Below are 13694 nucleotides of genomic sequence, written 5' to 3'. Positions count from 1 at the left end.
TGACCGAATTGTACCAGTAAAATCTTGAGAGTCACAGCCTCAAGTGACTGGCTCAGTGCTAAATATAGAACCTTTATTGAGTTCCTTTGAGCCACTAATTTTGTTAGTCTGTTGAAAAAGTTAATGTTACTACTATCAGGTGTATCTGGCATAATTCCTTATACGCTTGAGCAGAATGATCAGAATTTCATTATCTTTTTGCTACTGAAACCTTTCTTTTCTGATACCTTACAGTTTTATTAAACATTGCTATCAGATTTCTGTTTATTATCCAATTATTACTGACTTTTTTTTTTCCCTGAGCTGAATAAGGAATGAAGTCATAGGATGGCTTTAATTAGCGGTTAAGACACCTCTGAAGTCAAATATTCTCGGTTTGAATCCTAGCCTTACTTTGCTCTATGGTCTTGTGCAAGTTATTTAACCTCCGTGAATGTCAAACCTTCCCTCACCTCCCAGATGAAGTCTGGGACAGGCCCCACGGCACTCTCTACTTTGTAATGAGATAATTGTTCATTCTTTTTGTTTATGTCTTTCTCTTTCTACCGGATAGTTTGCTCCATGGTGCAAACTGTTGTTTGTGGTTTTTCTGGTTCTTCACACGTGTCTTGCACACAAGTGAATGGCAAATGTTTGTTGAATGATTAAAACGTGCTCTCGTTTAAGAGGGGAAGACACTGAGATGCATTATCATGCGTGACTTATCCCAAGTCACATATTTTCTGAAACAGTTGTAAGTAGAACTCAAGTTTTTAGTCTCCTATATATATAACTATATCCTCTGATCTTTCTACTGTACTCTGAAAATTGAAGATCTAAAGAGAGATTGGGCTTCCCAGGTGGCTCAGAGGTGAAAAATCCACTTGCCAGTGTAGAAGCTATGGGAGATGCAGGTTTGATCCTCAGGCCAGGAAGATCCCCTGGAGGAGGAAATGGCAACCCACTCCAGTATTCCTGCCAGGATGATCCCATGGACAAAGGAGCCTGGTGGGCTACAGTCCATGAGGTCACAAAGAGTCAGACACGACTGAACGCACACTCAGAGAGAGAGGTTAAGCAGTATCTACAGATGTGTTACAGAGGTGGAGTGTACACATACTCCAGTGGGCTATGGAATTGGGAGGCCAATAAAAAGTCCTTTTGCCAGGAGTTGGATACAGAAAGGCTTAGTGAAAGAGGAGACATTTGAACTGTCTGTACAGATAGATTATGGATAGAGAGATCACTCAAGACAGAAACAACATTTTATGTAATTGTATGTATCATCTTAGTCTCATTATTTTTAATCTCTTTATGTCAAATCTACAAAAGGTATAGTAGCTAGCTAATGATCTTGTTTTATTTCAGTGAACAATGTGGGAATGTCATATGAGTATCCGGAATACTTTTTGGATGTTCCTGACTTGGACAATGTAAGTTGTTTTTTGTAGATTGTGGTCATAGAAAGAATGTGTGCAGGCATGGGTGAGGCAATATGGTATAATGTTGAGACTCTGAGCTCTGGAGTCTAACAGCCGAGGTTCATACCCTGGTCCTTCTACTCACTATCTGAGTTCCCCAGGGAATGACCCAGCCACCCTTAGTCTCCGTTCCCTTGTCTATGATATAGGCAGCTTTACAGAGATGTTAGAAGGATCGAATGAGAAAATATTCATCATCTCATCTGTACAATGCTAGGTTCAATAATAGCTCCAGTTTTATTACTATCATTTTGATTTCATCAAAGCAGCTCTGTGTAAGTATCAGGATTCTAAACATCAATTTAAAAGCCATAATGGTGTTAGTAATATACAGCAATATAGTGGATTCAGGTAAACTAGCTCTAGCAAAATGAAAGCGATGCATGTCTAATTCTTTAATAAAAACTAGAAAACATATTATTGAAAGAAAATGTAAATTTTTAAAAATTGTTGAAAATATTAGATTCAATAGTTTCTTCTTTCCATGTTAGCAGAGAGGAAATTGCATATTTATTTTAGGTTTAGTGTGGTTTTTTCGCTTGCAGATTTCACTTGTATGTATACTTTGGATTCTGTATACTAGCATGAATTGCTGCATTTAGCTGAAAAATACTGTAATACTGAGAGTAAAATATAAGCTGCCTCTTTACCCCAAATCCTGTCCGTTTCCAAGGTCTATACTGTATCTGGGGAAAGTTTCAATGCATCTCTGGATTATTTATATATCTCTATCTATCTATCTTATATATAATATGATCACTTCCATGATCAAATCTATATAAAATGATCAATATTTCTCTTGCAGACCATCAAGAAACTGATAAATGTTAATGTCCTTTCTGTTTGCAAGGTAAGGAAACTTATAATAAACATGTCATCTTTATAAATAGCTTCTTTATAAATACGTCACCTTTTTCTGGATCTTTCTATTTAAAAACACTGAATCAGTTTGTTCACTTCAGTCAGCTCTTATTTTGATTCAAGTATGTATTCCAGATGAAAGCAATTTATTTCCTTATGTTTTCAGGAAGTAGAAAGAACTAATTACCAAACAGATATCTATATAGTTCTCCTTTTTAGCAGCTGAACATTTATTAAATGCCTCTTATACACAAACACTTCTACAGAAACATAGTGAGTCCTGGGAATATGCAGACTAACTTAGGCTGAAGATTGATTCTTTTTACAAAGCTTTCACCTATGAATAATTCATTGCTAACCTACTGTTTCCAGTCCATATCTCCTGTGGTCCACGTAAGCTGATGAGCTAAATGTTGTGGAAAAGCATTGTATGTGGGACCCCAGAGTAATGAGTATGATTTTTATTAGCCACACATGAAAATTACTCTCATTTCTAGTTGCTAGACGTGCATTATAGCCATGTCACTTGTATATGCCAACAAAAGACACCACAGCTAACATATGCTAAAAGGAAGAATAGCTAGCAAGTATGAGCATCTCAGAACCATCCCTCTCTACCTCTCTTAGGATGAGGAATCTTATTTTCCCAATCTGGGATCGAACCTGTGCCCCCTGTAGTGGAAGCTTGGAGTCCTAACCACTGGACCACCAGAAAATTTCCATTTCCCCTTTTATTTTAACAGTAACTACAATGAGATAGCATACCTTGATTATACATACCAGACCAGCAGAAAATACTGCTTAAGGCAGAATTTCCATACATAATGTCAGGTAGTTTAAATTTGAACATACTGATGGAACAGCAAAATTATTGATATTTTCATTAACTCATATACTAATTTAAGAAAACCAAAAAAAAAGCTTAAAACTATTTGGACTGACCAGATAAATATAAATAAGAATGTAACTGTGTATATGGCATAGTCTTTTTTTTTTTTTTAATTGTGAACATTTAAAGAAAATTTCTCCTTGGGTCTTCATGTCCTGAGAAATCATAACCGTTACACAGTTGATTTCAAATTCAAGGACCCTAAAATCTTTTTCCAAGTTCAGAGACCATAAAATCTTATTATGTCTTGTTCAACTTTTCATATACGGATAGCTGTGCTTCTCCCTGTATAATGTATATGTTGCTTTTAAAGTGTGTAGTTAATTTAGTCTTTATGTGATTTTAGCAATATAGTTGATTCAGGTAAAGCAGGTCTAGCAAAAAGAAAGCCACATCGTTGTTGCATGCCCACTATGTGACATCTGGCAGCTTGTTCCCTAAAGGCACCTCAAGTGAATGACATTGTCAGATGACAATTTTATAAAACAAATAGTTGCTCTATCTTTTTTGTTGTGGTTAACCAAGATTTTTTCTCAAGTAAGATTCAGTGTGAGGCAAACTACAAACAAGTGGATCTGTGAGTAGCTTTGGCTCAAGACACACGTGCACAAAATTAATGCTTGTAAAACATGGTTAATGTGCATATATCTGTATAGTCTTAAAGGTATTTCCCTTGGCATGCTTTGTAAATGTAATCATTCTTCAATAATCTGTGTAAGGTTTCAAGTTAATTAAATAACTACATCATTTACTAGTAATACGGCCTTTGAGTGAATTACTTACCCTCTGTGCTTCAGTTTTTCATCTATAAATTGAGGAGGATAATTCTCTTTACCTTACAGAGTTGTTTTGGGAATTAAACAAGGTAATATGTGTAAATCTCTTAGAATAGTGCCCAGAGCATACTAAAGGCTCTAAAAAATGTTTCTATTACTTTGTTAAACTCAGAGGTGGTAAAGATTTTGAGTAAATGTATGCAGCTATTACTTTTTTAGCAAGCAAATTTTTTGATCAAAATTAAGATCACTTGTGGTCTATAATTTGTTTTATGATTTTTGCCTTTTGAAAGGACTGTGTTCTATGGTTTTGATAATCCCTTCTAATATATTTGGCCAAATGCTTAAAAATAATGAGAGTTAAAAAATAATGTGTGTTGGAGAGGCGGTCCAAAGATGGCAGAGGAATAGGACAGGGAGACCACTTTCTCCCCCACAAATTCAGAAGATCAAAAGATCATTTGAATGCTGAGCAACTTCCATAAAACAACTTCTGAACACTGGCAGAGGACACCAGGCCCTCAGAAAGGCAGCCCATTCTCTTCAAAAGAAGGTAGGACAAAATATAAAAGACAAAAAGAGAGACAAAAGAGTTAGGGATGGAGACCATCCCGGGAAGGGAGTCTTGAAGGAGGAGAAGTTTCCAAACACCAGGAAACACTCTATCGGCGGGTGTGTGGGGAGTTTTGGAATCTCAGAGGACAACATAACTGGGAGGAAAAAAAAAAAACCCCACAGAATACACGCCTAACTGCAACTCCCAGCAGAGAAGTAGCCCAGATGCTCTTATCTGCCACCAGCAAGCGAGGACTGAACAGGGAAGTGTGGGTGGCATGCTTAGGGTGAGAACTGGGCCTGAATGCCCTGAGGACAATCTGAGGGAGCTAACATGAAATAGCAACCCAAACTGTGGGATAACCAGAGAGAAGAAAAAAGAGAGAGAACTTTCCTGTGAAAAGCTCTAACCTAAGGCCCAGCCTGGCCTGCTCACAGAACAAAGGACTGAGTGAATACCAGAGGAGAGCTAGCCAGCTGTGGACCAGCACCTCCCCACTACCCAGAGGCAGAGAAGCAGGCGGGCAACAGCCAGAGCCAGAAGGCAAGGGGCAATCTCGGCCCCAGAGATGGCATCCTCCACCAAACTGTGAGCAGGCTCCCAGTTGCTAACCAAGTCTTCCTGGGATCCTGGATGGTTGACATCTGCCAGGAGGGTTGCAGCCAGAGAGCAGCTTCCCAGAGGACACACACAGCACACCTGAGATGGTGCTCTTGCGACACACCTGGGAAACTGAGTGGCTGGGACCGGGGAGGTGATAAGATGCACAGACCACCTGGGACAGTGTGCTTGCCAAGCACCTGGTTGCCTGAGCTACTCGGACCTGGGAAGGGCACAAAATGCACGTGCAGCCGAATCTGTGCCTTTGTGGAGTACCCAAGAACCTGAACCTGAGCAGTTTAGACCTGGGAAGTGCACAAAACCCAGGGCCTGATTTAGACAGTTCCCCTGCAGAGCAACCTGGAGCCTGAGCAATGTAGACCGGGAAAGCACATGCACGGTGAGCTGGGGCAAACCCAGTTTGCCCCAGTTTCCGGACTGTGGAGAGCACATAGGGAATTGATTACTGCTAAATTGCTTTCTCCTCTTTTGATTCCCCCTCTTCTCCTGGTCACGTCTATATCCCTCCTTCCTCTTCTCTTCTCCATGCAACTCTGTGAACCTCTCTGGGTGTCCCTCACTGTGGAGAATCTTTTCACCATTAACCTAGATGTTTTTTCATTGGTGCTGTATGGATGGAGAAGTCTTGAGGCTACTATAAGAAAAAGACTGAAAATCAGAGGCAGGAGGCTTAAATCCAAAACTTGAGAACACCAGAAAACTCCTGACTCCAGGGAACATTAATCGACAAGAGCTCATCCAAAAGCTTCCATACCTACACTGAAACCAAGCTCCACCCAAGAGCCAACAAGTTTCAGAGCAAGACATACCATGCTAATTCTCTAGTGACACAGGAACATAACCCTGAGCATTAAAATTCAAGCGGCCAAAAGTCAAAACCCAAAGACACCTCAAAACTCACTACTTGACACTCCATAGAAAAGAGATTCAGCTCCACCCACCAGAACACCAACACAAGTGTCCCTAACCAGGAAACCTTGACAAACCACTCATCCAACCTCACCCACAGGGAGGAACCTCCACAGTAAAGAGGAACCACAAACTTCCAGCATACAGAAGAGCCACCCCAAACACAGCAATCTAAACAAAATGAAAAGGCAGAGAAATATTCAGCAGGTAAAGGAACATGATAAATGCCCACCAAATGAAACAAAATAGGAGGAGATAGGGAGTCTACCTGAAAAAGAACTCAGAATAATGATAGTAAAGATGATCCGAAGTCTTGAAAACAAAATGGATTTACAGATGAATAGACTGAAGACAAGGATTGAGAAGATGCAAGATATGTCTAACGGGGACCTAGAAGAAATTAAAAAGAGTCAATAATGCATAATGCTATAACTGAGATCAAAAGCACTCTGGAGGGAACCAACGGTACAATAACTGAGGCAGAAGAGAGGATAAGTGAGGTAGAAGATAGAATGGTGGAAATAAATGAAGCAGAGAGGAAAAAAGAAAAACCTAACCTAACTTTACACCTAGAAAAAGAAGAAATGAAGAACCCCAGGGTTAGTAGAAGGAAAGAAATCATAAAAATGAGGGCAGAAATAAATGAGAAAGAAACAAAGGAGACTGTAGCAAAAATCAGCAAAACTAAAAGCTGGTTCTTTGAGAAGATAAATAAAATAGATAAATCATTAGCCAGACTCATCAAGCAATAAAGGGAGAAGAATCAAATCAACAAAATTAGAAGTGAAAATGGAGAAATCACAACAGACAGCACAGAAATACAAAAGATCATAAGAGACTACTGTCAGCAACTTTATGCCAATAAAATGGACAACTTGGACAAATTCTTAGAAAAGTATAACCTTCCAAAACTGAACCAGGAAGAAATAGAAAATCTTGTCAGACCCATCACAAGCACAGAAGTTGAAACTGTAATCAAAAATCTTCCAATGAACAAAAGCCCAGGACCAGGTGGCTTCACAGGTGAATTCTATCAAAAATTTAGAGAAGTGCTAACACCTATCCTACTCAAACTCTTCCAGAAAATTGCAGAAGAAGGTAAACTTCCAAACTCATTCTATGAGGCCACCATCACTCTAATACCAAAACCAGACAAAGATGCCACAAAAAAAGAAAACTACCAGCCAATATCACTGATAAACATAGATGCAAAAATCCTAAACAGAATTCTAGCAAACAGAATCCAACAGCACATTAAAAAGATCATACATCATGACCAAGTGGGCTTTATCCCAGAGATGCAAGGATTCTTCAATATTTGCAAATCAATCAGTGTTATACAACACATTAACAAATTGAAAGATAAAAACCATATGGTTTTCTCAGTAGATGCAAAAAAAGCCTTTGACAAAATTCAACATCCATTTATGATAAAAACCCTCCAGAAAGCAGGCATAGAAGAAACATACCTCAACATAATAAAAGCCATATATGATAATCCCACAGCAAACATTATCCTCAATGGTGAAAAATTAAAAGCATTTCCTCTAAAGTCAGGAACAAGACAGGAGTGCCCACTCTCACCGCTACTATTCAACATAGTTTTGGAAGTTTTAGCCACAGCAATCAGAGAAGAAAATGAAATAAAAAGAATCCAGATTGGAAAAGAAGTAGTAAAACTCTCACTGTTTGTAGATGACATGATCCTCTACATAGAAAAGCGTAAAGACTCCACCAGAAAATTACTAGAGCTAATCAGTGAATATAGTAAAGTTGCAGGATATAAAATTAACACACAGAAATCCCTTGCATTCCTATACACTAACAATGAGAAAACAGAGAAATTAAGGAAAGAATTCCATTCACCATTGCAATGAAAAGAATAAAATACTTAGGAATAAATCTATCTAAAGAAACAAAAGACTTAAATATAGAAAACTATAAAACACCGATGAAAGAAATCAAAGATGACACAAATAGATGAAGAAATATACCATGTTCATGGATCAGAAGAATCAATATAATGAAAATGAGTATACTACCCAAAGCAATCTATAGATTCAATGCAATCCCTATGAAGCTACCCATGGTATTTTTCATAGAACTAGAACAAATAATTTCACAATTTATATGGAAATGCAGAAAACCTCAAATAGCCAAAGCAACCTCGAGAAAGAAGAATGGAACTGGAGGAATCGACCTGCGTGACCTCAGGCTATACTACAAAGCCAGTCATCAAGACAGCATGATACTGGCACAAAGACAGAAATATAGATCAATGTAACAAAATGAAAGCCTAGAGATAAACCCACACACCTATGGACACCTTTTCTTTGACAAAGGAGGCAAGAATATACAATGGAGAAAAGACAATCTCTTTAACAAGTGGTGCTAGGAAAACTGGTCAAACACTTGTAAAAGAATGAAACTGGAACACTTTCTAACACCATACACAAAAATAAACTCAAAATGGATTAAAGATCTAAATGTAAGACCAGAAACTGTAAAACTCCTAGAGGAAAACATAAGCAAAACATTCTGACATAAATCATAGCAGGATCATCTATGACCTACCTCCCAGAGCAATGGAAATAAAAGCAAAAATAAGCAAATGGGACCTAATTAAATTTAAAAGCTTTTGCACAATGAAGGAAACTATAAGCAAGGTGAAAAGACAGCCTTCAGAATGGGAGAAAATAATACCAAACAAAGCAACTGACAATTAATCTCAAAAATATACAAGCAGCTCTTGCAGCTCAATTCCAGAAAAATAAATGACTCAATCAAAAAATGGGCCAAAGAACTAAAGAGACATTTCTCCAAAGAAGACATACAGATGGCTAACAAACACATGAAAAGATGCTCAATGTCACTCATTATCAGAGAAATGCAAATCAAAACCACAATGAGGTACCATCTCATGCCAGCCAAAATGGCTGCTATCAGAAAATCTACAAACAATAAATGCTGGAGGGGGTGTGGAGAAAAGGGAACCCTCTTACACTGTTGGTGGGAATGCACGCTAGTACATCCACTCTGGAGAACAGTGTGGAGATTCCTTAAAAAAACTAGAAATAGAACTGCCATACGACCCAGCAGTCCCACTGCTGGGCATACACACTGAGGAAACCAGAAGTGAAAGAGGCAGCTGTACCTCAGTGTTCATCACAGCACTGTTTACAATAGTTAGGATGTGGAAGCAACCTAGATGTCCATCAGCAGACGAATGGATAAGAAAGCTGTGGTACATATACACAATGGAATATTACTCAGCTATTAAAAAGAATGCGTTTGAATCAGTTCTAATGAGGTGGGTGAAACTGGAGCCTATTATACAGAGTGAAGTAAGTCAGAAAGAAAAACACCAATACAGTATATTAACGCATATATATGGAATTTAGAAAGATGGTAACGATGACCCTATATGCGAGACAGCAAAAGAGACACAGAGGTAAAGAACAGACTTTTGGACTCTGTGGGAGAAAGCGAGGGTGGGATGATTTGAGAGAATAGCATTGAAACGTGTATTACCGTATGTGGAATGGATCGCCAGTCCAGGTTCAATGCAAAAGACAGGGTGCTCAGGGCCAGTGCACTGGGATGACCCTGAGGGATGGGATGGGGAGGGAGGGGGGAGGGAGGGTCAGGATGGGGAACACATGTACACCCATGGCTGATTCATGTCAGTGTATGGCAAAAACTACTACAATATTGGAAAGTAATTAGTCTCCAATTAAAATAAATAAATTAATTAAAAAAATAATCAGTTATATTATGTACATGTGTTTCATAATATATCATAATAAAGTAATGATGAAAAACATGAAGTGTTTTTAAATTGCATTTTATAGAATTGTTAGTGCTAGCTCCACATTAGTCTCCTGGTCACTTCAATTCCTCTGTCAGAGAAACAGTGTAAAGTTGTTGCTCTATATCCATTAATTAGTATCTTCTCCTGCAATCTCCATACAGACTGAAGTAAGTCAGAAAGAGAAAAACAAGCATCGTATATTAACCACATGTGTGTGGAATCTAGAAAAATGGTACAGATGAACCTAGTTCCCGAGCAGGGATCGAGACAGTTGAAGAGCACGGACGTGTAGACATGGTGGGGGATGGGGGACTCGGTTTGACATAAACACACTACCAGCTGTAAAACAGGTAGTGGGAAGCTGCTGTATAGCACAGCGAGCTATATGATGACCTACCTGTGATGCTCTGCGATGACCTAGATGGGTGGGATGACAGGGCCGGGGGAAAGGAGGGAGGTCCAACAAGAGAGGGGATATATATATACACACATGTAGCTGATTCACTCCATTGCACTGCAGAAACTAATACAGCATTGTAAAACAATTATACTCCAATGTAAAAGAAAAAAAAAATTGTACAAAAAAAGAGAAACCCTGGAGGCCTCTGTCTCCCAAAGCATACACTTTGGACTGGCAGTCTGCAGAGTAGTAGTGATAAAAAGGCCAAGGTCCTGACCTTGATCTCTAGAACCGGCCAGCTTGCTCTGCTCTGTGGTCACACACCTCATCCTCTGAGCAGCATCTGAGCACCGGTGAGCGTGTACTGGCAGTGCTCACCTCATGGCCCTGCTTACAGATGAGTAGTGCAGGGGCGGGAAGCGTGGATGAAGCACCACCAGTCCACCGCACTGGAGAGGATCCTCAGTTTTCTTTACCATAATGATGAAATAATAGCAAGACATCAGTCCTGGTATCTTGACAGATGATAAAATGCTCCTCCTACCTCTCCGTTGTTCTTCTTCCACCTTCTTTTTTTCCATGGGCATAGATGCTTTTTCCCACGAAAGGAGTTAGTGGAGACAAACGCCAAACTTACTAAACATCATCCCCTATCATATTGTGAGCCATACTGACGAGAAGTATCACCAGCAGAAGAGATGGATATATGCTTTAAAATTTTGTCTGTTAACCTCTTTTTGCAAGTCAAATCCCATTTGCAAAGCACTAAGGGAGTTTGCTATTCAGAAATGCTTCTTCATTCAGCCAAAGAATGAAGAACATTTTAATTTATCTTTCATGTAAATATGTATTTTCCTGTCCATTTGTGATGGGAGCTTTTAGTGGAAAAACAGTTCAAAATGCTTGATTTATTTATCATGGAATTAGTACCATCTACAGGACAGCCAATCAGTTTTCATTGTACCGTAGGCAGGATCCGGCTCGTTTGTAGCACGTTTGACTGACTGTTCAAGTAGGGCAATAGTTTGACTCAAACAGCAGGAGGTGAGTGGTGTGCAGTGGCTTACCAGAGGCCAGGAAAGTAAGTTAGGACATGATTGTTCAGCTCCTTGAGTGCTGTGCTCAAGAGGGCAGAGAGCCTTAAAGTAGAAATAAGGTGTGATCTGGTGTACATTTTAGAGACAGCTCTAGTGGCAGAGTGGCATGGCAGTGTGTATTTAAAGGCATGTGTTTTGATCTTGTTTATACTGAGAAGGGGCATTCACCTTGATGGAGTCATGTGTCTGAGGCGCCCAGGTTTAGTATTCTTTCGTGCTGCTGTGATTTGCCCTATAGTGCATTTTGATGAATTGTTTCTGTTGTCCTTCAGTTGACTGGGTTATGTTGCGGTTTCCAGGACTACGTTTTCAGTAGCAGCGGCTGTTTGGAGCTCCAGGTTAACTTAGATGAAAATTGGTCTAGAATCTTATAAGGTTTTCTGGTGGTTGGACATCAGGGGACCCAGGGCATGGATGTCTATGGCCTAATGCCTCAATAAGTGTGTTGAAAAAGGCTTATATACGAAAGAGAATGACATCTTCTGTCCATCAGGGTTGGTTCAAGTTTTATCTCCTCAGCAAACCACATGCTAGAAGCTGACTGGCTGAGAAGCATGCCTGCAAAGGTTGGAGAGATGAGCTTGCCCTGTGGGGTTTGTGTCCCTAATTTGGAGATATTTGCAGGCAGGGCCCAGCATCTGGTTGGAAGTCTTGTGCTGTACCAGACCATTGAATGACCTGGCTTGACATTCCAGGGTTAGTGCCTGGTCCGTGCGTTCCTGTCCCTGTATCAATAAGTCACATGATGATAAAAAATCATCAAAGTCCCCCATTCCAACAGAGGAATAATAAAACTGCAGTATCCTGGCCAGAGGATTTACAGGTCATCACGGGATGAAGTGGCGATGAGTGGTCCACAGAATATGGAGGAAGAAATGTTAACAAAAATAGCGGTGAGTCTAGACCCCTCCAGTCCCATCTGATCGTTTCACTTTTCATCTTATTCAATAATTTAGAATTATTCCTTTTTTTCTCTCTGTGACTTGCTTAAGAGGGCTTTCCCTTTACCAGGTTAGTTGAGGCAATCTAAGAGGTGTTTAGAAGCCTTGTTGCCTGCTTTGTAGTTTTGCTGTTAGTACCTTCAGGGTTAAATTCAGTCTTGTTCTTATTCCCTGCAGAGCAGGTAAGTGCCAAGGTCAGGAGAGCAATGGTGTGAAAATTCTGCATGAAGGTGACTGATGTGGCCAGTAGATCAGCCTTCAACTGGAAGAAAGGTCCTCCTGACCAGGGCTTTCTTGTGATTTCAGATGTTCTGTGACTAAAATCTAAGGTTAAGGCTCATTTCTCCTCAAGATCAATGACCTTCAGACCAGAAATGGTAAGAGTTTAGAGATAATTAAATCTCCAGATATTAAGCCACACACTTCTACAGTAGTTCGGGTTTTATGCCTGGACTGGCTTCCCTGGTGGCTCAGACGGTCAAGAATCCGCCTGCAATGCAGGAGACCTAGTTTCAATCCCTGGGTTGGCAAGGTCCCCTGGAGAAGGGGGACGGCTACCCGCTCCATTATTCTTGCCTGGAGAATCCTTTAGATAGAGGAGCTGGGCAGCCTACAGTCCATGGAGTCTCAAAGAGTTGGACACGACTGAGCGACTTTCACTTCACTATGCCTGGAAGAAGTTTCCATCTCGGAATACTGAAAGAGTTTGCAGGTGAAATTGTGGTATTGCTATTGGTTATTATTAGAGACATCATAGAAAAGGGGGAACACGCCACAACTCCAGAGGCAGGTATATATCGATCCAAGTCCACTTTCAATCGGTAGCATACTCAGCACCAAATCCAAAGACTAGTTCCAAAATGGATCTTCTCCGTGCTGTTTGTCACTGATTTGAGATCACTTGTTGCAACATCTGCCAAACTGAAAATTGCCTTCCTTCTCGAGGCCTGATGGTTCTTTGATTCCTTTAATGACAGTATAAGAACCTCAAGGACACCATAGACTCTTCACTCCTTTTCAAATGAACACAGCCCAAGCCTTTTCCATAGCTTATCTAAGAATGCGAAAGCCATCCCTTCTGAAGGTGCTGGGCCCTGAAGCTGCTACTCTGCTTGGTGAATATGCTGGACAATAGGGAGTGGCCCTACCTATACTGAGACCCCTTAGGGAATTTCCAGACTATCATTCTGACAAATACAGGGGCTGTCCTACTTTCTTTATTACCTTTCTCAGAGCAGAGAAATAGGTGGGTGGGGATCCAAGGTAAAATTTATTAACAATTTCCAGTTACAGTGAAGTACCACTCAGTCTTGTTTTATTTGGGAATGGGGAGGAAGAGTCTTAAGCAGGGGATCAAAATTTAATTCTTCCTT

At 40.0% G+C, this 13694-nt stretch overlaps 1 protein-coding gene across 1 annotated transcript in view; it reads left to right on the top strand.

Moving 5' to 3' along the window:
- The window catches only part of HSD17B12 (hydroxysteroid 17-beta dehydrogenase 12), a 169029-nt gene that overhangs the window by 118998 nt on the left and 36337 nt on the right, over window positions 1–13694 (top strand). Inside the window, exons 5-6 of the mRNA XM_005690127.3 lie at window positions 1348–1412; window positions 2266–2310. Coding sequence (XP_005690184.1) covers window positions 1348–1412; window positions 2266–2310 — 110 coding nt within the window. The remainder of the gene's footprint in view (window positions 1–1347; window positions 1413–2265; window positions 2311–13694) is intronic.

Source organism: Capra hircus, chromosome 15, assembly GCF_001704415.2.
Source record: "Capra hircus breed San Clemente chromosome 15, ASM170441v1, whole genome shotgun sequence".
Classification (NCBI taxonomy): domain Eukaryota; kingdom Metazoa; phylum Chordata; class Mammalia; order Artiodactyla; family Bovidae; genus Capra; species Capra hircus.
The sequence above is the reverse complement of the archived record's forward strand: the minus strand, read 5'-3'. Positions and strand labels throughout refer to the sequence as shown.